Raw genomic sequence first — 26,269 nt, 5'->3', positions numbered from 1 at the left:
ACTGGACGGGAAACCTTCCAGCGGCACAGCTTTCCACCGAGCACCGTGGGACTGTCGGTGTCATGCACTTCGCAAGTCAGAACACCCTGGCAAGCTCTGCTGAGGGCATCAGCTAACTGCCTGCCCTTTTACCGGTGCCGGTAGCTGATGCGCCTCTGCAGCCTGTTAAAAAAACAACAAGACAGGCATAGGAGAAAATAGGAGCTGCTGTGGCGTCCGGCCTGTGCCAGGAGGGTTTCCCACCTCACCTGGCAGCTCACCTGATAGATTGCAGCCACGTTCGGAGGGTGATAGTCCAGAAAAGGACAGTGAAAAGATGACAATAGATGGAGAAAAATTACCATTGATTAGTGCCAAACGTAATGGTCTGTGGTGCCTCTGCAGTAAAAGCCAGTCAGTGCGATAGCATCCACTCAATTTCATTCATTCCAAGTGAGATGCAAAGGGCCGTATTCTCCTCCCATTTGTGCTGCCGTCAAGCCCAAACCCCTTGGCTGGTTTCAGAAGTTACAGCCGGGAGGCAGGGGGGTAGCAGCAAGCAATAAGCAAGCTTGCAATAAGCTTTTGATTCCTCTGACCTTAGAGCCTTTCGGAGCAGCTGTCCTGGGGGGGCCAGCAGACAAATGCAGTCTTACGCAGCCTCTCGGAAAACAAACAGAAGTGATTAGGTGTTTAATTTTATTTGCAGCCTAATTTTGCTTATTTTCTAAAAGGTCACAATTTAATGCGTGCACAGTAAAGGTCATACTCAAACACCTCGTGTGTGGTGCTTTTCTTATTAATGACAGCACGGACAGGGCCTCAAACACTGATTTATAGAAACACTTCAGTAGATCGTCATTTCATCTCCCTGGTGTTTAACTGCACGTTTCTCCTGAACATTTCATCCCGTGGAAGGAAAAGCCATCATTTACTTTCAGAGGAGGCATTTGAACCCCAAATACCTCAGTGTGAAGTGATGTGTTTGCCTGCACGTTGCTGCCGATAGCCCCCGGCCCGCTACGAACGCCCAGACCTGGACAGAAACGTTTGGGACACTCACTTGGCTCAGCTGATCGCTCTGTTTGGAGACCAGAGCCACAGGAAGGGTATTTTCTGCTGTTGGAAGCCACAAATGAAACACGGGGGGGGTAGAAGTCATGGAGATTTAAGGCCGTTTTTGTGGCAACAGTAAGGTAGGGGAGAAGCAGGGGGAAGCCTGGACAGCCACTGCAAAAACTTCCTTGATAAGCAAAAAATGCCATCCCCAGAGGCCAGCATCAGCACATTTCACGAACTCACAGCTCCCAACAACGATTGCCTGTGACACAAAACAAAGCTGGAAAGACATCAAGTAGCAGTAAAGTTATCCTCTGTAAGCAAACAGCCGCTCTGGCATTTTGGAAAGCAGAACGAGCTTCAGAAACGGCTGAGGGTGCCAAAAACATCACAGCGAACACAGAGGAATGAATATTCTCCCCAAGCATCGCTTCCACGACGCAATCGCTTCCGCAGCTACCGACTGTTTCCGTTCCCAGAAATGAGACTTTTCATCCCAGCGGGCTGTCACAGCTTTGAGGGGGAAAATTGCTGCACGCCGGGACGGGAGCACGCCGAATTAGCATCCGGAGTATGTGCAGGTCGCCTTTTTGACTCAGCCATGAGCAACTGTTTGTAAATTACTGGACATCAAAACAAGAACATCATTTAAAGGGTAGGGGAACACAGGGCTGTGCACGTAATTATACTTTATAAAAACAAGATAGGTAAAAGTTTACATTAAAAAGTTAATAACCAGAAAGAACCCTCCCTGCCCTGAAGGCCAGACACGCGAAGCCACCTCCCCGCTCCCAGCGGGCCCGCGTGATACACAGCCACGTGTTCCAGCATTAAGGGCAGTGCTGGAACAGCCCACAGGCGAGAAGCAAAACTGACCGGCTCTTATTGTCCAAATTAAATGGAGTCCGAGAGGTAACTAAAGATTGTAAGATAATTTTAAAGTTACTTAGCTGTAGTAATCTGTGGGGTTACGTATCAGGCAGACGTGACTCCTGTGACTTTTCTCCAGGTCCAAACGCACAAAGCACGCAGACGTAGCCAGGTCTGTAGAGCTCTGAGCCCGTGGGATTCAGCTGAGCCCCCAGAGCTGCACATCTCAAAGAGCGGAAGGCCAAGACCGAACAGCCCAGTGAAGTTACTTACCCTTTGTAAGAGTCCCACAGAAGAGCCAACGGCAATTTTACTGAAAAAACTATTTATTTGTTTAACATAAAATATCGAGTGTGGAATTAAACTATCCAATGTTGCATCGGTAACATAGGAACAAAAGGAGTATTTTACAACAAGCCTGATATACACAAAGTTTTTAAACATTAAAATGTATCCAGCTTAGAAACTGTACATTCAAACACAAGAAAACATTCAATGTTCTTTCGGCAAGCATTTAGGAATACTGAATCATTCCATCAAAGCACACTTGGAGAATTATTTTCCCACAACAGCTTTGCACATAAAGATATTGGACAGTTAGCAAAACTCCGAACCCCACAATTCTGTTTGCTCTCAGTTTTAATCCAAAATTATCTCCCCTTATTTTTTTAAACGAACTAGCTCTATTAATTCCTCCATCAGTGAAAAATACTCGACGGTGTGTAAAACAATCTTTGGAAGCTTATTATATACATCAATGGTGTTGCCATATTAACAAAATATGACTTGTGATCATTTATATTGTGTATCAAAGCCAAATGTTCTTCCATTTTTCAGTGAACTACCTAAAATGTCCTCCCATTATGAATAATATCCAAGCACCTGCAAAACCTGAACTCCAGTTTCCTGCGCGCGCAAGAGGCTCCTACTGATGCCAGCCGTGGTGGGCTCCTTCCTGTGCTCTCTGCTCAGCTCGCCCGAAGCCCGTGAACGTCCGTGGGAGGCTCTCGCAGACTTCACCGAGCTTTGGAGCATGCTGCAGGCATCACCGGCTCTAAATCAAAGACCCAGAACGTGAAGCTGTCCCAGCAGGACCAGTCTTGGCATTTGTACCATTATACACGTTCTCAAAGCAGAATTTGTAAAAAGTGAAAAGCAAAAATGCCTTCATTTTTTTTTTAATACTGTAAATGTCACAGGTTAGAAGTGAACTACTCAACAGCATCAAAAGGCTTTGCACTACCTCTAAATCGTTACCTGGGGAAAATGTTATTTGAAGTGTACAGCTGCAAGTTTATTAGATAGATCTACTTCCCTAAAACTCTCCGACTGCGCGTTTTGAAGGCCGTTGAAATGCGGTCTTTTAAAGCTGTTGAATATTGACTCAGGAAAAATGAAGTGCTATGTGAACATTAACACTGGAAAAGCAGAATCTTAACTCCAAGGCTTTCAATAACAGACGGACGTAGCAGCAAGGCTGTGAGGCAGCATTCCTTCAGGCCACGGACTGCATGCACTTGTGTCCACCCTGAACTCTAACGGGGGCTCACATCCAGCTGAATTCCCCCTGAGGCCCTCCAGTTTTGGGGGTACACCACCCTGCAAACACAATTAACAGCACAAACGCGTGGCCAGAAGAGCCTCGAGCCTCTGGGTGTGCCCCCAGGCAGGGGTGGGCTGGCACGCTCCGAGAGGGCAACCCGTCGGGGTGTCTCTGCTCGGAGAGCTGCCCCAGTTTTACACTGGGAAAATTTCCAACCACAGCCTGACAAAAGGAGGTGAAAGCAAATTCTTTGCACTGGTTGTCAGCTCTGAGAGCCCTGTCTGTTTGCTGAGGACTGACTGGAACTTGAGGTTGCTGGAGACTGAGCATGCGGGACACAGACACAGCAGAGACAAAGCGAACCCAACCAACACAGAGCAACGGCCGCAGGGACGGACAGCGTGGTTCTACGTCCTCAGCCACAGCGACAGCGGGATCCCCGCGAGCCGAACTGCATTTTCACAGCTGTGAGAAGGAAAGTTTGCCCACTCACACCAACCGCTTCTGGAGTCTCTCACTGCAGCCACCATCACCCAGCGGTAAACGAGTGGACAGACACTCTGGTGCCTTGTCAAACTTTAACTTTTCTCAGCAGAAGATACGCAAACACAGAATATCAACAAACTCTTTGGCCTTTTTTTATTAGTCTGAGTTTCCTCAGGTTCTTTAAGGAATTATCCACTTATGATTTTCCTTCAGTGCTACAAACAAACAGCCCAACTTATCTTAGAGCATTGTACCACACTACAGTGCTGCAAATCCCTAAGTGAAAGGTGAACCCCAACCGTGTTCATTTGGTTTGCACCCAAACACGGACTCAGTGACCTGTTATCGCCCCAGGGAAAAGGGGCCTGGTTCCCAGAATATTTAAAATAGCCTATTGTGCAAAATTTGTTGCACACTTACCTATGGTAATGTGAGACAACTGACCACACGTATTACAAAAATGTATTGCTTTCCCACAGCCTAGTGATTAGCATCCAGTCCATCTCACATTTGGTTGTGTGCTCCACAGTCTGGAATCCATAAAATAAACTGAGACATGGCTAAGACAGGTCTCAGTTTCCTTAGGTATTTCCTTGCTGCATGTCCACAGACTCTGAAACCTAACTCCCTGCATAGTGACAGATTTCAGACAAACAAGACAAACTTATCCCCACCTGAACTTTTACATTCTCCAGGGTCATCGACCTCCGCAGGCTAGCTACATCTGAAGGGGTGCAGTTCCTCTTCCAAGGAAGATTGTGGTTTGGCTCTTCCCTGGATTTTTGTATGTTTATGACATGATGCCAGATACATTCCTTTGTCACCAGCTTGACGTTGCAGTCGATGTACAATCTGCAGCTATCAAAAAGTTCAGTCCAGCTGTCAGGAGACCAACTTCTGTTGGGAGCCGCTTGAAAGCCGCTCCATCCAAACCGCTACACGCAGCTGTTCCGACTGAGGCACCTTGATCAAAGGCTCTGGCTACACCACTGCGGGAACATACTTAGGCAAATTGAGCAGAAACAGACCTGGACCCATGCAGAAAAACACAGCGTGCATCTCCACACACACAGAGACACCAGTACAGCCGAAGCAGTCTTCACCAGGCAACAAACAGAGTGCTCAGTGTTTCTGGCAATGTCAGAAAAGTCAATTTCTGCTCCAAACCATCAAGATTTACATTTTTCATATGAGGTTCCATCTCTGCAACAAATACCACTCCTCACCAACCAAAACTACCTGCCCTGGGAGGCAGAAACGTTGAGGAAATAGATTCCAAGAAGTCTCACTTACAGCGCCTGTAAATTCTCAAGGAGCAGAACCCGTAAGCAAGGGAACTAGAAAGCATTGGTTGGTTTGCTGTTACCTCATTTTGTTGTTGTCGGTGGCTAAAAAGTGCAAGGCAGGCATCTAATTCATAAAACCTATCCTGTAGTGTATGGAATCCACCGTGTGCTATGCCAGGTACACAATAAATAGAAATCTTTTGATTTTAGGCATCAAGAGTACATTGTTTTAATTACAGCTGATACTGAGTGGCATCCAGTTAGCTATTTGCTTGACACGGGACATTTTAAGCTGAATAGCTGACCATGCAAGCACAAGAAACTTAAGAAAAACCCTTCCTGCTAAATTTCAAATGATATCTGGATCAAATGCCTCTCAATACGGAAGCAAAGTTTTTATGAGTGTGAGCAAGGAGCAGTAGAGATGCAATTTGCTTAGGCTCAGCCCAAAAGTTCCTGCAGTTTGACACGTGACATTGGCAGTGACAGTATGGTCTGCTTTCTATGCTTCAGGCTTGGACTTTTGTGAAACATATCTTGATCATATCATCCATTCTTTCCTCAGGATTTCGTGTCCCATCATTCCTGTGATCCAGAGTTTGACCTGGTGACTCCCGGGGAATGAGATCCTCTCCCAACCATCTCCTGTCCCCATTCTCTGTGGCTGGACTCCTGCAGTCCACGGCCTTTTGTTTCAATGGGCAAGAAGCACGAAGCCACAGCGGCCAGCAGGCAACATCCACTGTAAACCACCAGTGTTAAATAGACTGAAGATTCCAACATCACCTGCAGAAAAAAAAGGCAAAAAATACAAAATAGTACCCCTGAGCCTTATCACAGGAAGAAAGTGTAAATCCTAATGCAGTAGGACGAATTTTAGTGCCGTGGCAATTTAATCCATTTTAGTGTTCTCCAGCACAGGGAATGTGGTTGGAAGGGAGACTGCAGCAAGAGCTCTCTTGATCTGGTTTGCGCTCTTCCCTCTGCCTCAGACCTCAGTCTCCCTTGGCTAACTATCTTTTGCGATGTTTTTCACAAACCACCCTTACATCCATGCAGCAGCCTGCTCCTTGGTTATTTATTCCCCACCATATGACCTCTGGAGTAAGAGAGAAATTCAGAGGTGAGCCTGAACTCTCCTCAGGAAACGGGGAACAACAACCCTACCTCAACACACCATGCACAGATTGCCCTTGGTACGGCCCTTGCAGCAGGGAGGTGGGTTCTCCATCACTTTCATGTGCCATCAGCCTCGGGAGGAGGGAATTTACCTGTGCAATGAAGGGGGTTATGAGGGCTCCCACTCTGGCCATTCCACTGCACGTTCCCAGCCCCAAAGCACGCGTGGCTGTTGGATAAACCTGTGAACAAAGCATTGGGCTGTTAATCCAAGTGGGCAGCTCTCTGCTCTTCCTTCCATCTCCTTAATCAATGGAAATTAATAAGTGGCACGAGAGCACATTCTGTTAGACAGTGACAACAAGATCATGAACGCGTATGTGGGGTTAGGTCCATTGTGAAGAGGTCATAAAATGACTTTCCCACCATGTTCTCACTCCCCTTAAATATTCTCATTACAAAATCAACCTCCTTACCTCAGGAGTGTAAACATAAGCAGCCTGAAATCCTCCTGAAATAAAAGCTCTTGCAATGAAGAGCAGCACAGTAAGAACATTTCTGTGAGAATAAAAAGGAGAGCAGTGTTTGGGATTGTTCTGTACAATCTGTTTGTTTAACTTGGAGGCAAGTGCAATAAAAAATGCTAAATTTGTTAGAGCAATTCCTTTTGTTTTTTAATGAACCCTTTTTATTTTTTTCTGGACCTTTAATATAATAATGATGCCAAACAATGTGCATTCCCACAATCACATCAGTTTTCTAAGTGTATTCATTCTAACTGACAGCTGCAGATTATTGAAATAAACAGCCAGTGCCTAAGCTTGTATAAATAAGAAAAATATATTCCATGTTATGAATGGTGCTAAGAAAAAAATGGCACAGACGAGAAGGAAATCAGACTGCAGCTTTCCTGTTTAAAATACATGAACCTACATACCAACTGAATATTTGCAGCTTTGTAAGGTTTCTCATTACACGTTTTCTGTACTGTAAGGTTTCTTGCAGTGCCTGAAAAGGTTTAAATTCAGAAAACTCTCCACCAGCTATTTTGTCGTTTCCTTGTTCTTCAGCCCCAAGAAACAGACGTTGCATGCATGTGGCACTGAGGCTAGATGCAGTCAAAGGCAGACTCTCAGTGCTCAGCCATAAATTTGGCTGAACAATATGAAAATGTGAAACCAAGTTATTTTGAAGTCAGGCCCCACGTATCTGCAATGACTACATCGAGCTCCACTCCCCCATGCTGTATGCAACTTTTGGTTGTGCCAGTCTCTGCCTGTTGCTTCTCACACAATTGTGCTGTAGCACTGAGACCACTGAGAGCCCACGAAAACAAGCGAAGAGGTCAGAGCCTCTGAATGGGAGGCAGAGACTGGGCTCAGTTGTGAAGCACCACCCTGGTAATTATTACACAGTCAGCCTGGGGAAAACCCGAGTAATGAATGGCACCGGGAGAAGTACATGAACCAGCTACCAAGGCTCGTGACATCAGATCTGATTTTAAAATTGTCCAATGGCTACCTCCTGCTCACACATGATGTCTTAATTCCCCTTTGGATTGTTCGGTCTGCAAAATTAGTGAAGTACATCTCATCTCCCACTTCTTTTAGTCTTCTATCAAACCCTGGTGAGAAAACCTAAGCTCATCCTTAATTTTCTCCAGTTGAGCACAACCAACTCACAGCTGTTCAAACCTCCACTTCCACTTCTGCTACAATCAAGAGAGAAGAATCAGTACCACTTTTTCATTGTGTTTTACTTACCTTCCAACACAGAGGAACAGCAAAAGACTGCAAAACGAGAAGACAAAAAAGGACAGGGCCATGGTTTTCTTGCGGCCTATCCGATCAATAATCCACAGTGTTACTAACACACCTGTAGAAGGAGACAAGCTGACTGTTGGGAACAGAGCTCAGGTGGAGGTTGCATCAGCTAGCTTTTAACATAGGCTGTTACTGAGGTCTGAAAAAATGTTCTCTTTTTATAATACTTTGCTGGCAGAGGCATCAGGCAGGGGAGTAGAATAGACTGGCCCAGTCACTGGTACTACATGCAAAACAGAAGCTCCATGTCTCAGATGGTTTTGTGCCATGTTCACAGCCCCAGTGGTCCAAGCACCCACGTGCCTGCACATTCAGGGGACACAGCCTGATGTAAGAGCAAGCAAACAACTCTGACATCTGCTAAATACTGGTTATTGCAGAGGTTACCAACCTGAGCACTGAAATGCCTGACTCATGTCTAACTGGAATATCTTTCATTCAACTTGAACCACTGTCCCCTACTAATTTTTCCCCTGCTAGATTTAAGGCCCTTTAGAACATAGTATTTTCTTTCCATTAAGTAATTTACATGCTGCCATCAAATTACTTCTCACCTGCTCTTTAATAAAAGAAATGGATCAAGCTCTTTAAGTCTCCCAATCTCAAATACTCTCTTCTGCAACTTTTCCAGATCTTTTTCAAAGCAGAGGTACAGCAAGTGTGAGGATTATGCAAGCATCAGTGTTGCCTGTGTCATTCAGAGATACCCAGTTATTATTTCTTACTCCCACTTCATTACGTCTCAGGATCAAATCAGTCTGTTCTGCTACAGCATCAGTCCAAGAGTACATACGGTATTCTGCCCACAATACACTTAGGTCCTTCTCAGAATGACTGCTATACAGGACTGCCTTCCAACTTTTCACCTATTAAATGGCTTTTCTTTGAGTCCCTGAAACTACAATGCAGAGCACTGAAAATATCCTACCACTGCCTCACACTATTATATCGAACAGATTAATACTGAGAGATCATCTTCTAGGTGTGAAGAAACAGTGGCTATCATATACTATCTTGGTTGTCCTGTGTCAAGCTGTTCATTGAAATTCCCTTAAAACTGACTAAAAATCATGACTAATGCTGGACACAGAGCTTTAGGAAGCAAGTCCTCCATTGATTCGCTATACCCACGATCCCCTTCAAATAGTTCTGGATACTCATTTATGGATAAAAGTTCAAGCAATCCTGCCCCTTTGATTTAATTGTTACTCTTCCTCTGAATGCGTAATGTGTTGCTTGGACAGAATCCACAGTGAGACAGGCCACTATAGCTTCACAAAGCAATTAGTAGTGATTTTATCTGTAGAGATCATATGGACACTGAAGAGAGCTACAGCTACTGTGTGTAATGCATATATCAAGCCGTCCAAGCTGGAAATACACTGACACTAGGCCAGACAGAAGAGCCCATTTCATTGCTGTACCAGAGTCCATTCCGATCACGTTGGCATTGAAGAAGTGCTTCTTCTTATCGCCACTTACCAGGGAATTCTGACAGAGTTGTCCAGAGCAGATCAGTGTAGTCTTCCTCTGTCAGATACTCACAGCTCAGGCTGCACTTTGCTTTAACTTCTTTCCTTCTACTGGAAACTGTGGGAGAAAAAAAAAAAAAAAAAAAAAATTGAACATAATTTAAGTAATCTCTTCTCCACTCATCTTCCTTTACTCACAATTCTTCCTGCTGAAACTGATAGAAGAGACGTATGGAAGAAACCCTGCTGAACAGTGCGTATATTCTGCTCAGAAGATACAGCTGGAACTGAACAGTTTTGATGTCTTAAAATTCAGACTGGTATCCACAGTCCTTTTCAAACTAACAGCAGAAAGTGAGCCAATAAAAGATATTCCATTACTTTATAGGGTGTATTTAAAAAGAAGAGATGGACTAGTACTCACTGCTGCAGACGTCTCCTGCTTGGAAGAACTCTGTAGTTAATAAAACTAACCCATAATATGAAAAAGCATTGGAAAACCTGCAAGGAAGAAAATAAGAGAGGAAGTCTCAGCTGACCAAACCTGTAGTAAACAACACAAATCAAAACTGAACTCACTGTGTGAGGACTTCTGCTAAGTGCTACCTCAAAGCTATTTCCTATCAGCATTTAGAAAATGAAAGGGCAATTAGATCTAGAATGCTGGTGACTGGGTGGTTTAATAAATTACAAATCGATACTTTTTTTTTTTTTTTTTTTTTTTTTGAGGAGGAAGTTGCTGTATTTTAGTGATACTATAAAATACCTCCATCAAAAGCCATTTAGAATTGTGCTGGCACAGAGCCATTTATATTTTCTCTTACCATATAAACCAGAGTAACAACGTGGTCCATCTAAAATGTGGTGTAAAAAGGTCCCTCATTTTTCCTCGATCTTCCTGTTGAAAACAAATGGAAGTCAGACAATCATGGTACTCACTGGTCCTGGACTGGAAGATGTACACTAGCAAGGGACAACATAACACCAAGTATGATCTACTATAGCTCAGGACAAGCGTTCAGTTTTGACTTGGTGTTTTTCAGGTTGGAGGAGGCACTCTGAAGCTGGAATCCTCTGCCAAGTGGAATTCTCTGGGAGCGTAACATTGTCAAAACAGTTCACGCACAGGGCATGCTACTGCTTCACAAGGAAGGTGAGAATCTATCTGAACAAGGAGAGGCTGGAAAGAGGCAGAGCAGAACTTTGCCAACCCACAGATCTCATATGATCCATGTGGCCCACAGTCAGCTCTGGTAAATTAGCACAGCCCATCAGGGCTTCTGATCTAGGGTGAGGTCCCACAGAACTATAAGCAGCCCTCCGGCAAGCAGACCCCTTTTAAACTGAGTTTCTTAGACAGACAGACTGGCAGGCTCAGCGCATAAACTTGTGGTTAAGGAAAAGTGCTTTCCCACCCCACCCTGAAAACAGAATCTTCCAAAACTTGCAGACCATTCCTGCACAGCCCATCAAAATTCCCCTAACTGAACCAAGCATTTGTGAAAGGCACATGATCTCCAGTCATCACTGATCCAAACCACGGAAAATCAAACCTGTATTTCCAATTAGCAAGATCATTACCAACGGGCTCCTGCCTAATTCTACAATCTTGCTGTTGTTCAGACCTACAGGTCTCCCTCTGCTGTCCCTGATTGCTGGCTAACTTTCTTTTCTTGTAACTTTTCTTGTGACTTTCTTTTACTATAAAAGTCTGCTCTTCATTCTGTAAATGCAGAGCCACTTTGTATGTTGACAGAGGTGCTGAAAAGTTGGCCATATAAAACTCCAGTTTTATATGTCAAAGAAATCCAGTGCAATTCACGCAGTAATATAATGCAGTTCAGAAGTAACAGCTTGAATTACTCCCTACATTAGGACTGAATAGGAGCTTGTAGCTTTCACAAAACCAGGATTAGATTCAAAATGAGATACAGCTAAAGGGTCCAATTCCACCTTGCCTTATGAGTTTAGATCTGGGAATTTTGATCTGAGCTCTTCTACAGCCACAAGATCTGATTTTCTTTAACAGAAGGGTCTTAAAGAGAGGCAAAATAACATTTTGAAGGTCATTTTGACTTTCGGGATTTCCATGTAAATAAAAATGAGAAACTAAGTCTTCCTCACTGTGGAATAGGCATACGTGATCATCTCTCATTTTTAATTAGTGGTTGAGACATTAAAATTAAATTTAACATTGATTATTTGCTTATAAAAATACACATGACTGTAGTACCGTTTCATTGCATCCCACATTATTAAGGTGTCTGTTCCCTGTACCTACCTGTCTGGAAATAATTAATTTTCCCAAGGGCATCGGAGCTCCATTTTCTGTTGCTATCCGCTTTAAAGTGGCAATTGCTTTTTCTTGATTTCCAGATAATACATCATACCTGGCACTTTCTGGCAGCCACTAGCAGAGCAAAGCACATCACATGCACAAAGACGTCAAAAACACAGCAGTAAACAAACTGGGGACTTTCTCTGTGGGTTTACAGTGGGAAATCTCTGTGACACTGGCAGACTACTAACATAAGAAAGGATCACAGAACCAATCTTTAACAGATCAGAAAAACATCTTTGTGTCAAACATCAAGTTCCTTATTAGACTTTAAGAAACTGCAAAACATCATTTTCACTGCAAAACAGCATTTTCAGAAACTCCAGCCTAAATCTTTCCCTTCTGTTGCCTCATTTTCACTCCTGCGAAATATTAGACATTTTTGCAGGATCTTGCTATTATATTTTCTCAGTGGGGAAGGCAGAGTACCCAGGGCAGATAACAAGATGCTCCAGGCATTACAAAATTTGCATTTTTAAGCTCCTTTTAAAAACAAGCATGTAAGCACTTGTATAACTGTTTGGAGGTATTCCTGAAAAACAATGACAGCGACTATGGAATAAGAAGAGCTGCTAAACAACCTGACAAGGACATACCTGTTTGAGAAGACCAAATGAATGGCAGACATATTACCTAACAGCACTCTGAAGCTCAGGTTTAACTTACATACATCCTTATTTAAGAACCTGGCCTGCACTATGCAGATTTTACCCCTGGATTGGGTCATTTTTTTTGAATGGACATGAACTACAGGAGTTATGATTTTTGGTAAAATAATGTAAGAATCTAAAGAGAAGTCAGGGAAACAGCAACAGATTTTAATAAAATGTTGATTCCATAGAAATGACTTGAAACAAAGTCATTAAATTGGAAAGAGATTGCCAGGCCTGATTTGGCTTCATAAATTCCAGCCCACCATTGTCCTCTAGCAATTACAGTCACATAAACACAGTTCTCACTGCAATGTTGTTACTAGTACTCTGCTGAAACAATGGAATTTTTGTCATTATTTCAGATGTTTCACAAATACATCAACTCAAAGTTCAAAAGCTGTCACAGTACCCTTCAATCAGGTTGCACATCTTTAGAAGAATACCTACAAAACATAGGACAGCGAAGAGCAAAAGCGGAAGGGCAGAAAGAATGAGAAGCCACCGCCATCCAAGAGTGGGCATCACTAACACTGCTAGGAGGACTTCAAACACGGTCCCAATAGCCCAAAAGACCTGCCAAAGGGAAAAGAAACAGTCACAAATGAGAATGAGAATGCTATTAAGGCATTCTTTGTAGCATTCTAAAATGTGCTCTCGAGGGACAGCTGGAGAGAGAAATGCCAGAGACATTTCAAATATGCACCACTGTGTTCAACAGAAATCCAGACATTTAAGGGGATTTGTTTACATGTTGCAGAAGCTCAGTTCTGAAAACTTAGCATCAACTTTCTTCAGACACTCATGTTTAACTGTAGGTAGCTTCTCATAATGAAAAGACTCATCATGTGCTTCTTAAGCAAAATAACTACTAACATCTGTCTAGGGGTATTATTCCCACCTATCACCGTGAGATTTATGGTATTTGTTTTCCTTTACAAAGCCAAGCTACCAAAGCCACAGAATGTGTCCTGCAAATGAAAGAAGGAATTGATAGCTTCCTGGCATCCTCTTGCATATCTTAGCCATGCACGGTTATTCTCCTTTGGATTATGAATCTGCGCAAGTGCTAGTTTCCTTTTCCTGGTAGCTCACTATTTAATGCTCAGAATGTATTTCTAACCCAGGGTGTTAAAGTGACATAAAACTCTGTTTCCAAAAGATTAGTCAACAGCAAGTAGGACTAGCCAGCAGTTATCTTGGAAAACTGATTTTGTATTTGAGAAGCTGTTTGGATTTAGTATTTTTCATGAGGATACTCCTTCCAAATGGACTGATGCAGACCAGTAATAGTACTGTTCTCTGCTCAGGACTGGCACCCTTCAACCGTCCATTCCAGGGCTGCAAATATTGCCTTAAAGTATTTATAAGGCAAAGGTCTGCTCTCTGTGACTTTGATATATTTGGAGTGAGTCTGGAGAGCTGAATTTAGCTCTCAATTTACTGAAAAGTCAGTTCCCCGTTATCCAGTAGTGAGCTGTAGATTAATTTCACCATGGCCCTAGGTCACACCCAAAGGGCTCCCTGCGTGCTACCCTTGGAAGTGCTTGGCACTGCTTCTGGGACCCCTAGCCTTAGTGCTGGAGAGCCGGATGCAGGCTTGTCTTAGCTCACTCCATGTGAGCATTCATCTCAAAATCTGGGAAAAGGAGATTTCAGGCACAAATCCTATTGGTACTGAGGAATACAAATGCAAACCCTCCTGATCTGGATCTTCATGAGCCAGCTCATGTTAGGTCGGATCACAACAAAAACTTATACAGCACTGGATGCATGGTAATTTGCACAATGGCAGACCAGCAACAAGGGCAAACCCTTACAAAAACCCTTACAGTATGCTGCTTTCAGACCTGAACTAGATCTAGTGTATGAGGTTAACCTCAGTTCCACATTAACTGAACATATGTAAGCAACAGCAGAATTTGTCCCCCTATAGACCAGTACACATAGCTACACTGCTCACCTCTATTAATAAAATGCACTTTGCTCTGGCTTTCATTGGAAGGAATTCAGCGTATAAGGTTACCCTGTAAAGAGTGAACATTGAGAAAAATGTCACGTTAGCACATTGAGAGATGTTCAGGCAATACACGTCTTTTATTAAAATCGCCAAACCCACAATGGTAACAGAAACCCCTTCCTGGTCTTCAGAGCCAGCAGGACTGTGGACAGTGTTCAGGCTCCACTTGCTACAACAGAACAATCTTTTTTAGTTCATCATTGCAAGAGAGGACAAAATTTGCTCTGTTCATGTGACGTTGTGACGCTATAGTTGTTGGCTAAATGTAGCAGTTCTTGGAGCATAGTTTCCTAACATTGCTTTGGGCTGGGACAGGCATGATGCCTGTATTTTCAGTGTGGTCCATCAGCAGTCAATACAAACGCTTGCTAGGTAAAGTATTTCTTCAGGGCTTTACAACTGGCTCAGTGAATTTCACATTGGCCTACCCTGCCAGGTTTCAATTTTCTAAGAGGTAAATACTTTCTCAATCTGATTGCATTACTGGTATACAATACTTTAATAATTATACTTAATATATAACACTGGTAAATAATTTGCATTCTTTTATTGTGGAAATTCAAAAAGAAATCACCTAACTTTGCAGAGTTGTCTCATGACTGTGCCAAGGAGTAATTGTACAGCTTCTGTATGAATATTTCCTGAGGATGGAACCCCGGGGCCAGCAGCCAGCTGAGGCTCTCTTGTCCTCTTCAGTCCGGTAAGACTTGTAGTTCTTTGCTCCTACTCTATTTGCATTCCACTGACTCATCCTGTTTCTGCCTGTAAACTCCTTAGGCTGTCTTTAATGCCTGTGGTAAAATTCCTTCTGATTTGAAAAACAGTGGATTGATCTCTAACTTCCCAGAATTTGGTTCATCAAAGTACGCTATTAAATCAGTAATTAAGAAGAAAAGGAAGAAGAATCACATGTCATGAAATGCAGAGCAGTTCCCTACATATCACAGCAGGAAGCAGAGGGAAATTAATGCTATAAAGAACCATTCCCTTTAGAGAATACAACATATCTTTGCAAGACTGGATGCTGGAAAAGTGAATTAATAGTCATACTCAGGGTTACGTAATATCTCACAGAAGATTCCAAGAGGAGGCCTTAGGTGCAGGTCCTACATACATAAGGGGATATCTGCTATAGTTTGTTGATTTATTACTGCTGGATGTATTATTTTTAATAGCACCTTTCATTAAAATTCTCTCCCATATCCATTGTAGAATACAATAATACAATAAGGATGCCTACATCATTCCACTGAAATTCAGCTACTCATATGCAAAGTTATATAGCCTACTTAATATTAGAAAGGAACGATTACTCCTGTTACTTATATATTTATTCTTTTTGGCAAAGGTATCACTATGATAGTAAGAGCAAGAAAAAGACTCAGCAGCAGCAGAATCCACTCTGAGTTCTGTAACCTTCTCTTCTTTGTCTCTCGTTAAGTCACGTTGCCTTTGTATTTTATCCACCCCTCTGTAAAATGGCATTAGCTAAGCTGCAGCCGTTCCACTGAGGCTCTGTGGAACAACACTAATATGTGTTTGCAGTACAAGGCATTATTAACTCTGATGCTTTGTCTTTGTTGTTCTCCTGCTTCATTCCAGTTGTGCTCAGTTGGAACTGCATGGCAGAAACTGCCTCATTGTAGGTTGATACAGGGCAGGCTAAGGACTTTCCCATTTTACACACCCGTTATGCTTTTGTGCAGCTTCTAAAAGAGGTCATGTGAGCAGAAAAAGAAATTAATAATACTATGATGCTCCATCTCAGCTCTGAATCTTTTATCTGGGAATGGCAATAGAAAAGACAGGATATTGACCTGCCTTGTGAAGAAGTCTGTGAGCCATCCATCAAACTTAGGCTCTGACTACTCCGAAATAGCACCTCCACGGGGCAAAATATCAATTATTAATAAGGAAAAAAGACTGCACGGAGAGAGAATGGATGTACTCATTCCTTTCCATTTATAATTAAAAGCCAAGAGCAGATTTATTTATTCAAGGTGGAAAATTTAGAGATCCTCCTCTTCAGTGAATAGAGTGATAGAGTAATAGAGAAATATCCTGATGCTACTTTCTTGTTAGAAATGTGTCTGAGCCATTAAAATACCTCAGCTGCTCCAGGTTCGGGTGATGTGATTTTGGAATTCCAATTCAGGTTCAGAACCGAAAGATCAGGCTATGACTGAACGATAATCTGGAGTTTTTCTTAAAAAACAACATTAGTCAGGGCTTTGTTCTACACCTTTGTTCTAACTGCTAGTGTATTGCAACAAGTCCACATCATCCCTTACTGACTTCCCCGTTACAAGCTGGCAATGCAGTGTTTGGGCACAGTTACAAAACACTTTCTGTTGTGCTTTATCCACTTCTCGGAGGGCTACCTGGGCCTCTCATTTTCACCACAGTTTACCTGAGGGAATGAGAGAAGCTTACCAGGTCTCAAGACACACAACGTATTACTTTTAAGTACCCAGCTTGTTCACACTGAGGTCTTTGTAAATCTGATTCACTTCAGTGATGTATTAGATATCTTCAAAGCCTCCTCAGAGTTAAATATATCAGTTGCAAATACTAAAAAACAATGAGCATGGGACAGTGAAATTGAGGAATGTCTTCAATTCGATACAAGCGTATTAAAAACATAAACCAAAGAAGATAGAAAAAAGAAATTTGGACTCGTGAATATTTACTTACGACTGAGGTACTCCTCCAATGCCAAAGCCCACCAGGCCCCTCAGCACCAAGATCCAGCTGTACACTGGTGCAAAACCACTGAGGATCCCATAATAGAGCGTCCATAACACACTGATCTTTAGCCCCTGTATTTAACAGACAAGCAAGAGAAAAGTAAGTTTCTGCTGTAACACAAATTAACAAAATGTAAACTAGAGCTTCAAATAAAAAACTAGAGCTTTCACAACAAAAAATCATACTTCAGTTTGTAACATAGTCAGGCTGTTATATCAGCCTTTATTTTTCTCACTTCTCATTTTCTGCTTTCCTCTCCAAACTTTTGTCCTTTTATTTCATGGGAGGTCACTTCTGGTTCTGCTTAATTGTGCTTAATTCTTTGTACATGTGGGCTATGACATTTGTGAACACCACGCACTCAAACACTCACACTGCAGCAGTACTTCAATATATTTCAGTAAGAGCCGAAGACTTACTGTTTTCCTCCCATACTGATCTGAAATGTTTCCCCAGAGGGTGGAACTGGACATCATTCCCACAAACACCACCTATGAAAAAACAAACAAACAAACAAACAAACAAACAAACAAAAATCTTCCCCTTAACAACAAGACAAGTGAAAATTTCTATATGACAGCACAGAAAACACAGCTTCACAATTAAACTAGAAAACTTCATCAGTAACAAAGCAAAATGCCCAGGTATTCTGTGTCTAGCTCCTCTGCAGTAGAGACTATTGAAGGTAATTATTCATACAGTGGGATTTTTCAAAAGCCACGCAGTTTTAGCCTACCTTCACTTCTACTGACTTGAAAGGGAGTTGGCTATTGCTCAGGAATGGGGATGAGTTTCAGCAGACCAAATCTCTGCCAGGCTACTCGCCATCACCGTACCCTTACCTTCCCTTAATGCTAATCTGGGAACTGCTGAATTAGACTAGTGCTGAATATTATTGAGCTTTTGATAAGTGGAAAGAAATTGAATTATAAGAAATGACTGGAGAGCACAATTTGCTACTAAATGCAAATCATTGTCTTGGTTTTGATGTTTGCCTTTTTTTTTTTTTTTTTGCTGAAGGGTCTTTTTAACCCACAAAAAAAAAAATCTTTCTTCTGCTTCACAGCAAGGCCCTACATGATCTTAAATTATTTAAATCTACTGAGTATTTTGACCAATTTACACAAAACCACAAATGGTATCAAATCTACAGGAAAAAGAAACGTTGCAGGAGTTAAAGGGCACGCAACACAACAGAGGCATATGCTGAGAGAAGGTTCCCCAAACCAGTTTTCTTATCTCCAAAGGCATTACTTGTTTCCAACATCATAGCCCCATTTTTGGAAGTGGTTTTATAAGAGCTTTGCTTGCAAAGATCACTGGATGATCCACCTTGAAAAGTGATCGCTTGCTCTTTCCCTTATGGCTCCCAATCTGGCTATATACAAGGGAAACTGCATACGGTGAAAAGGATTTTCAAGAAAGATGGCCAAAATTTACCATTTTATTTTTTTTAATTAGTTAAATGGTTTGAATTTTAGGATGAATCTGAGTCACTTCATATATTTTCCTAGAAATCACGTGAAACTTTGAAACTGAAACTTGCAAATTTTCCTCAGTTCTCCCTAAGTTTCTTCTTCAAGCTCTGGTTTTAATAAAGAATCCTATTTCTTTTAAGCCAAACACAATTTGTAAAGGCAATGAACAGAGTTAACTTTGGAATCTAAAGCATAATATCTGAACAATGAGTGGAAAAACCTTACAGAATACAGGAGCTGTCAGTTATTTTTCCTACCGATGTGAGCAATGCAACCTGCCAGCTTGGTAATCGCCACTCACAATGAAGCTGAGGAGCTAGGATACTTAAAATCATCATTTCCATAGCATCTGCCATCTAGAAAGGTAAAAAAGAAATAAAAACAAATAACTGATTGAAAATTTGATTGATATAGCAGTTCTTAATCCAGCATCTTGAAATTAACTTTGGTTCTGCTCAACAACTTCAGCAACACAGAAACCAACCAGCCACTCATTACCTCTACATAACAAGTTTGAGTCCAGCTATGATTTTAGAATCTCGGGTAACATTCTTCGTTGCACAATTACCTGTTTAGAGATTTTTTTTTTGTCTACAGAGAATGGCTACATAATTTGAAATCACTTAGGTTCTCTAACTAGTGATCATGCGATTGATATTGATAAAAATTACTTGCCCATGCTAATCCAGTAATGATAGAGAGCTTCCACTGGAACTTTCCAAATCCAATGGCTTCCACCGCATCTTCCACCATGAAAGTATCTAGAAAGAAAACAATTCTAGTGCAGAAGTGTATTCCTTTCCTAGTAAGACACATCCCTTGAGACAGCATTTTCTGTCAATGCAATCACTTATTAGTTGGGTAATCTGCTTAGATTTAAAACAAATAGCAGAGCTACCTAGCTAGTATACAAAGCTTACCCAGGAAAATCTCAATGGTTTTCAGGAACTGTGCTAAAGCCAAGACAATCCTAAATATTCATAAAATATTTTATTCACGTAGAAGTAAATCAGTGTAGCACCACCGACTTCGCTATATTTTCAGCTCACTACTACCAGGAGTGACTCCACCAGCCACCAATATTCACTCCACCCTTGCAACTTCCTCTGGTGAGAAGTGTATATAACAGCACACAGCAATACTATACAAGAGATGGAAAGTGCAGAAGAATATTTATTGAGAGTTAAATTTTAATTATTTGAATTAAGAATTTTCCCAAGACATCTAAATCTTAAAAGAGTTTTGTTAAAAATGCTGATGGTTGTTTCCCACACATTGTCATGACCTCATTATTTTGTGCTATCTGAAGAGGCTAAGATACATAAAATTCCTTTGCTCAAATGCAAAATGAAAAATACAACCAACTTTTGATCTTCAAGTTGTTTTAATCAGTTTAAGTTTCAAGGATTTAACACTTCCAGCAGCTAATAAAGTACATTTGCCACAGGAAAGCTTTATCTAGCTAAGAGTCGGACATCCTCACAAAACAAAAGACCAAACACCAACCAAAAGGAAATCAAACAAAACCCAACTGATAAAGCAGAGATGCCATAGGACCCGAGTCTGTGACTGCAACCCAGGCGTTTGATGTGTTGGCACTGAAGCTCACTGTACTGGCAGGCTGCATCACTCGGGCTTTTTTGGGTGATGTGCCAACTGAAATTCTACAGATATCTGCAGACTTGCATCGATGTACTGAGTCTTTCAAGAAACTCATCCAACTCACTCCACGCTATTCTGGCTTTCTATTGCATTAATATGTTAATAAATAAGTCTCTGGGAAAATAGCCATCCTAGAAAATGTGAGTATGCCTTGTGCTAAGACTAAACCAGCACTTCTCATACCTTCTGAAGTGGTGTTACCTTCAGGGCAGTCAGCACTTTTCTCCTAGGCACAAAGCAGAGGCAGGGATGTAAATTTATTCTGTCCCTCTTGTCCTCTAGGCAAGTGGGAGACAGGAACACCACAGAGGTTTCACGCTCAGTCGAGCCACGTGTAACTGCTCCAGTAAACTTGGAGATGATTTCGGAGTACCGATCAATTTTAAAGGAAACTTTAGCAAGCTGCCTATCTGAAATTGGTGGTGACAACTGGATATACAACTCCTTAAAAGGATCTAGTACTGGTAATATAAAATCAAACACATAAAGGAACCCTCAGAGGACAATGTTTCTAAATCATTGCTTTTAGGTACAACCTAATTTGCCTGTTATTCTTTCCTTTTATGATCTGGGGATCCTTAGCTTCTCTAAACCCAGTGTATTCATCCTGGCTGATGTGAAGAGGCCACACTTTCTTCCGTGAAGGAAAACAAGAAACCTGCTCACCATCAGTTGGGTTGGCAAATTCTTTTGGCACTGCAGCTCCATCCTCTAGCTCGACAGCCTCTAGCTCTGTCCGAACACCCTCAATCTGAATTTCATGTTCTCCTGAAATGGCATCCTCTTCTGACCTTGAACTTTCCCCAGTGCGGCGAAACTTGACCACCCTGAGAAAACAGAAATGAGGATTAACACTTTGCTGGGTCTTTTCCAGGCTGAAGCTGTGTTTGGTTAGTCCTGAAGGACTATTTGGTCAAATGGCTGGCAGGTTTCCCACCACCCTCCTGTCTCCATTTCAGGCCCGCAGAGAATGCTGTGACTTTTATTTGTACGTGCTCTTAGATATGGTAACCTGCTGGTTGCTACTATCTTTGGAAAAACTGCAGCGCCACACTGCTATGGGATAGAGTCATCATTTTTGTACAAACAGGATGTCATCGTGCTAATATATAAAGTTATAATAATAAACACGTTGTAAACATACAATGAAATCCATGGTGATGATTCTGTGATTATAAATATGATTGCTTTCATCTCTTGTCTTGAACTTAAGTCTTCAACATCATGTAATTACTTAAGTACCCGTATTTTAAGAAACTATTTGATTTCCCATACTTGGTTGATCTGTGCACTTTTTGAATCTGTGATGAGATGGGACAGAATACGAAAGTAATCAAAGGATACTTCTGTCATTAAGACCAAATCAGGACTGAAGCGTGTAACAGCCTGACAGCTACAGCTGTGACATATGACATATCCATTGTCACGTGAGTGCCATGCTCCCAACTGCCCGTGTTTTATATCATTTCTGGCACTAGGTGAGTGGGAATTGGCTAATCTCTGCAGTGAGACCAAGGAGAGAACAAGACACGAAACCAGAACTTTGCTCAACTGACACAACTTTCATGTTTTGGTTAAGGGTGATTTTGGGCAATGCTTCACGTAATGAGGAGTAGGGCCAGTCTCCATCACGTAGCTTTCATGAGATGAAACAAAGATTTTGAAACAGACCTACGATAGCTGGAGTAACACGCTCCTCAATCCTCCTTCACTCTACCTGCAACATCAGTGTAACTTTTTCATCCTGGCAAACGGCAATTTCTTGGACCTCATTGAAGCATTTTTCTGGAAATGGATTAAAGTAGTCTTGCTGCTGCCTCTCCTGACTTCCAACACCTCAGCATTTTGATGCTATGATAAGGATTAGCAAAGAGCCTCTTGAATTTCAGTTGAATCCCTTGCCTTAAAGGTTGCCAAAACTAAACTATCAGCATCCTTGCCAGCCACAGCTGCAGCAAACTGACACGCATGTATGACACTTCTAAAGGTGATCTGAAACGCTTTGTATGTTTGGCAATCTTATTTTCTCTTAAAGTGTTGATGACACAGTCAATACAAGGGCAAAATGATGGGCAACCTACAAAACTCCAGTAAACTGATTTTGGTCCAGTGTAGACCAAGAGGATGGAGGAATGAATATCTCATCTACCCATGGGGTCTACAGATAAAGGAGTCCTGGCCACAACCAGCCCTTCAGTCCTAGTTTCACTCTCAATTTGGGAGGATTCTTCACTCAGTTATAAGAAAAGATGAACAAAATCAGGAAACTCCTCCAAGTTCAGGTTCTTATTCAGCTCCATTCAGAAACTCGATTTTAAATTCTCTCCACCTGTTTTTTTTTTGTTGTTGTTGTTGTTGTTGTTTTTTTTTTTTTGTTTTTTTGTTTTTTTACTCACTACAACTATAGAATGGCCTGGGTTGGAAGGGACCTGAAAGATCACCTGGTTCCAACAATCTAGTCCAACTATCTAGTTCCAACTATCTTGTTTTGATTTTTCTCTTGTTGAGCCAACAGGACAAACACAAGTAATTATTACTTGCTTTAAAATAGTCACTGAAGACAGAAGCCTCATATGATCTAAAAAATACATAGCAAACAACCTGAACAAACTGAAATTTGTATGCCTGTGAGATGACATTTCATTACAAAGGGCAATTAATATGAAAATACCATTCATATCTTACTTGCAAAAGCTGAACAAGCATCTGGTTTAACTAACAGAAGGCAAATTTCTTTATTCACATTTTTTTTTAAATAAGAACTATTACTACCATTTTGGTAGTCCCAAAGCCTGATGCAAAGCCCACTGAAGTATATGGACACGTTTTCTCCAGATTTCAGGTCTGACGTGCCATTACTCCATGGGGTTGTGACAGAATCTCATTCACACAATCTATACTGGCAACTATTCAGTGTTCTAGCAAGCCACAAGCAAAACTTTTTACACCAATAAAACCCTTTCTGACCATAAAGTACCTGATCACCAAACCACAAAACCCCATACTGTGTAATATTTGTTCAAGTAGACTTTCAGGACTGACCATTTTGGAGACGATGGTTCCAGAGGCTGTACAAAGGTACAGTCACTGGTCTAAAAATCGTAAATACTTCAATGGCAATCTTAGGAGAGAGCTCCCTGGCCACGTTCCTCATCGCAGACAATAAAAGAAAATGTTTTTCACTTAAGAACCTATGAAGCAAACTGACACAAATGAAGAAAAACACACAGAGACATTCACTGTTCCGTACTTCCTAAATTCTTCACAGCTGAGACGTCTCAGTGAGAGGCATTTGTTTGCAAGATCTTACAGTACTGAATAAATCTAATTATACCTACATTGAAAAGTACATTAGAACATTCTCCTGAGCTTTGTTTAAAAAGGAAAAAAAAAGACTGGGAAAGATGGCCTAATGTAATCAAGTCTCATTCTTTTTACTTACAAGCCGAATGCAGCTGAAGTATCTGAAAATACCAGGAGTTCATGTCCATTTTCCCAACTTATTAGAAATGTTATGGGACAGTTTGTTCTGTCATTGACACGAGCTCATTAATATTTAAAACCAAGTTTAAACATTCATTCCCTGCCGTGCAGAGTCAATGGTTTACAAACAGGAATGTGTTTCAAACCACACGATAATGGGGCATTAGGAGAAATGCACTTATTTTTAAAGAAAACAGTTTGAACTCATGAAAAGGAAAGGAAATCCTGCTGTTAAAAGGCAGCAGCGCTTTTATCACCTTCTTGCACAGATCTAACAACCACATCCCAACAGCAAGGAGTTTGTCATAAACAACAGCATTTTCCCTGTGCAGCAGCGTTTGCTTCCCTGAAACAGACAGTGAGGAAATATTAACGATACTCACTGCACACACACCTTTGCAAAAAAAAAAAAAGGTTGCAATTTGCAATCAGTTCATGGCACGAAGCAGGAAGCCGAGGAAGATGCCTTCCCCAGCACAACGTTATTTACAGATGCAATCCACCTTGCAAATGCAATAGCAGTGCTTCCTCTCAGAAAATCTTTTGGCACTTCCAGGGTTTTATTCCACCCCTCCTTATTTCTACCGCCATCAAGTTCATGCACAGATTAAAACGGAGTGAATTTACATAACAAACGAACACCTGCATGCGTGCCCCAGGATGCTGAACCCAGGCAGCTACACAAGGAAAATGGCCTGCTTCCTGGGGCCTAAGACACTTCCCCGAAACAATTCCCTTCAAAATCCCCAGGATGCACAACATCCCCGCAGCCCGTTGAGCAGAAACCCCGCGCATCCCCGCTCCCCTACCGGTGCTACTTACGGCAGCTGTCTCAGCTGGAATAAATCATCCTCCATTGCCGGGCTGCGTCTGGAGGAGCTGCTCTCATCGCTCTCGCATGGCGGGGATGGCTGGAGCTGCGGGCAGGCAGGCGCGGGCAGCTGGACAGCTCCGGCAGCCCGCACCGAGCGGCCGGCCACGGCACGGCTCGGAGCAGCACGGCGTGGCACAGCGTGGCACGGCTCAGAACAGCACGGCACGGCGTGGCACGGCTTGGAACGGCACGGCACGGTGGGTAGAGGCGGCAGGCAGCAGCGACTCCCTCCCCGTGTCGTGCCGTGCCGCTGCGGGCAATGCTCGCCCCGTGCCCCCGGCTGCAAGTGAGGTGGGCACCACGGAGGTGGCTTCCCCGTGGGCTGCTGCTCCTGGAGGGCAGCGGAGGGTCTTCCCCGAGCTCATGGCACAGGCAGGTGGGCTGCACAGCCGTCCCGTCGGTGAGGGGCTTGGCAGAGAAGCCCCCCCACGGTCACTGAGCCTGATGGAGATGCTCAGGGACAGGTCCTGCATGGGGACCCCCGGTAGCAACCCCACTGGGTTCCCAGTGTGCGCTCCTCAGGCTCAGAATGTGATCACTATGTAAAAAATTGCACTTATCTACCTGGAAAATACACTGTCGCTCTGGTATATTCATCCCTATAGACCTCCTTTAATCGGAGGAGACGATTGACTTGTGCTTAGGCCTGCATTTACAGAAGAATCCTTTCTAGAGAAAGGCCTGCAGGAGAAAATTAAGAGGAAGAATCTGCTAGGAAGAGGACTGGAGGGCTCCTGGCATGATTAAAATGCAAATTACATTTGGCAAGCTAGAGAAATGGCCTGAAATCAACACAATAAAGTCAAAGACAGGTGAAAAGCACTACAGTGAGAAAGAAGGTGCAAAAATTCCAGTGAAGGAACACCTGATGGTGCCAGAAGCTTGGCCTGGCTATGACAAACCTTCACGCTTCAGTTTGTGAATGAGAGTTGTTCAACTGTCACGCCGATTTAGTTTGTGACACTAAATATTGAAAATGTTAGCAGCGCGTAGCATTTACAGGAAAGGACTCACAATTGATCTAGCTAGAGTCTCAGCTTCCTTAAAAGTAGCGAGATAATTGTTTAATGATGTGTTTGTGCCTAGCCCTGGAATGCTGGTTCCTACACAAGGGTCTGGGTTCCACTGCAGGTAACTGCGCGTCTCCTGTGGCCTCCTGTGTGAATTCTGCCTAGGTCCGGACTCTCCATTCTCTGTCACCTCCCTTGCCATTTTCTGCTAGTCCTTCCCAGACACAAGTTTGCACAGACAACATGTCTCTTCAGTGGTGCACCCTTTTACCTGTCTTCAGTTAGGGTGGTGACATGACTGGGGTGAAGAACGGCATCGATCCAGCTGTTTGTTACCACAGAGGAGCTCAGCAGTTTATTTGGAACGAA

The 26,269-nt window shown here is 42.5% G+C and overlaps 1 protein-coding gene and 1 long non-coding RNA gene across 3 annotated transcripts; one reads left to right on the top strand and one right to left on the bottom strand.

The window, feature by feature from the left end:
• The first annotated feature begins 3 nt into the window (after positions 1-3).
• On the top strand, positions 4-756 carry LOC118174649. Its single transcript, XR_004754723.1, has 2 exons — positions 4-432; positions 505-756. It is a non-coding gene; the product is annotated as an uncharacterized LOC118174649 (long non-coding RNA).
• A 3,329-nt stretch (positions 757-4,085) lies between these two features.
• On the bottom strand, positions 4,086-25,311 carry SVOP (SV2 related protein). Of its 2 annotated transcripts, none has more exons than XM_035340102.1 (16): positions 24,839-25,311; positions 21,200-21,360; positions 19,547-19,632; positions 19,129-19,227; positions 17,813-17,884; positions 17,340-17,464; positions 14,589-14,652; positions 13,076-13,201; positions 11,919-12,047; positions 10,462-10,535; positions 10,062-10,138; positions 9,648-9,755; positions 8,106-8,217; positions 6,819-6,900; positions 6,495-6,584; positions 4,086-6,009 (listed from the first exon to the last, which is right to left on the bottom strand). In XM_035340102.1, the coding sequence occupies exons 1-16, from the start codon at positions 24,871-24,873 to the stop codon at positions 5,803-5,805; spliced, it is 1,647 nt and encodes a 548-aa protein (XP_035195993.1). In that variant the 5' UTR covers positions 24,874-25,311; the 3' UTR covers positions 4,086-5,802. The 2 variants fall into 2 exon arrangements, with proteins under 2 accessions (XP_035195993.1, XP_035195994.1); XM_035340103.1 differs by lacking the exon at positions 24,839-25,311 and adding an exon at positions 24,400-24,535.
• Between the last annotated feature and the right edge of the window lie 958 nt (positions 25,312-26,269).

This window comes from Oxyura jamaicensis, chromosome 15 (assembly GCF_011077185.1).
Source record: "Oxyura jamaicensis isolate SHBP4307 breed ruddy duck chromosome 15, BPBGC_Ojam_1.0, whole genome shotgun sequence".
NCBI classification, from domain to species: Eukaryota; Metazoa; Chordata; class Aves; order Anseriformes; family Anatidae; genus Oxyura; species Oxyura jamaicensis.
Note: the sequence above shows the minus strand (reverse complement) of the source record. Positions and strands in the feature narration are given on the sequence as shown.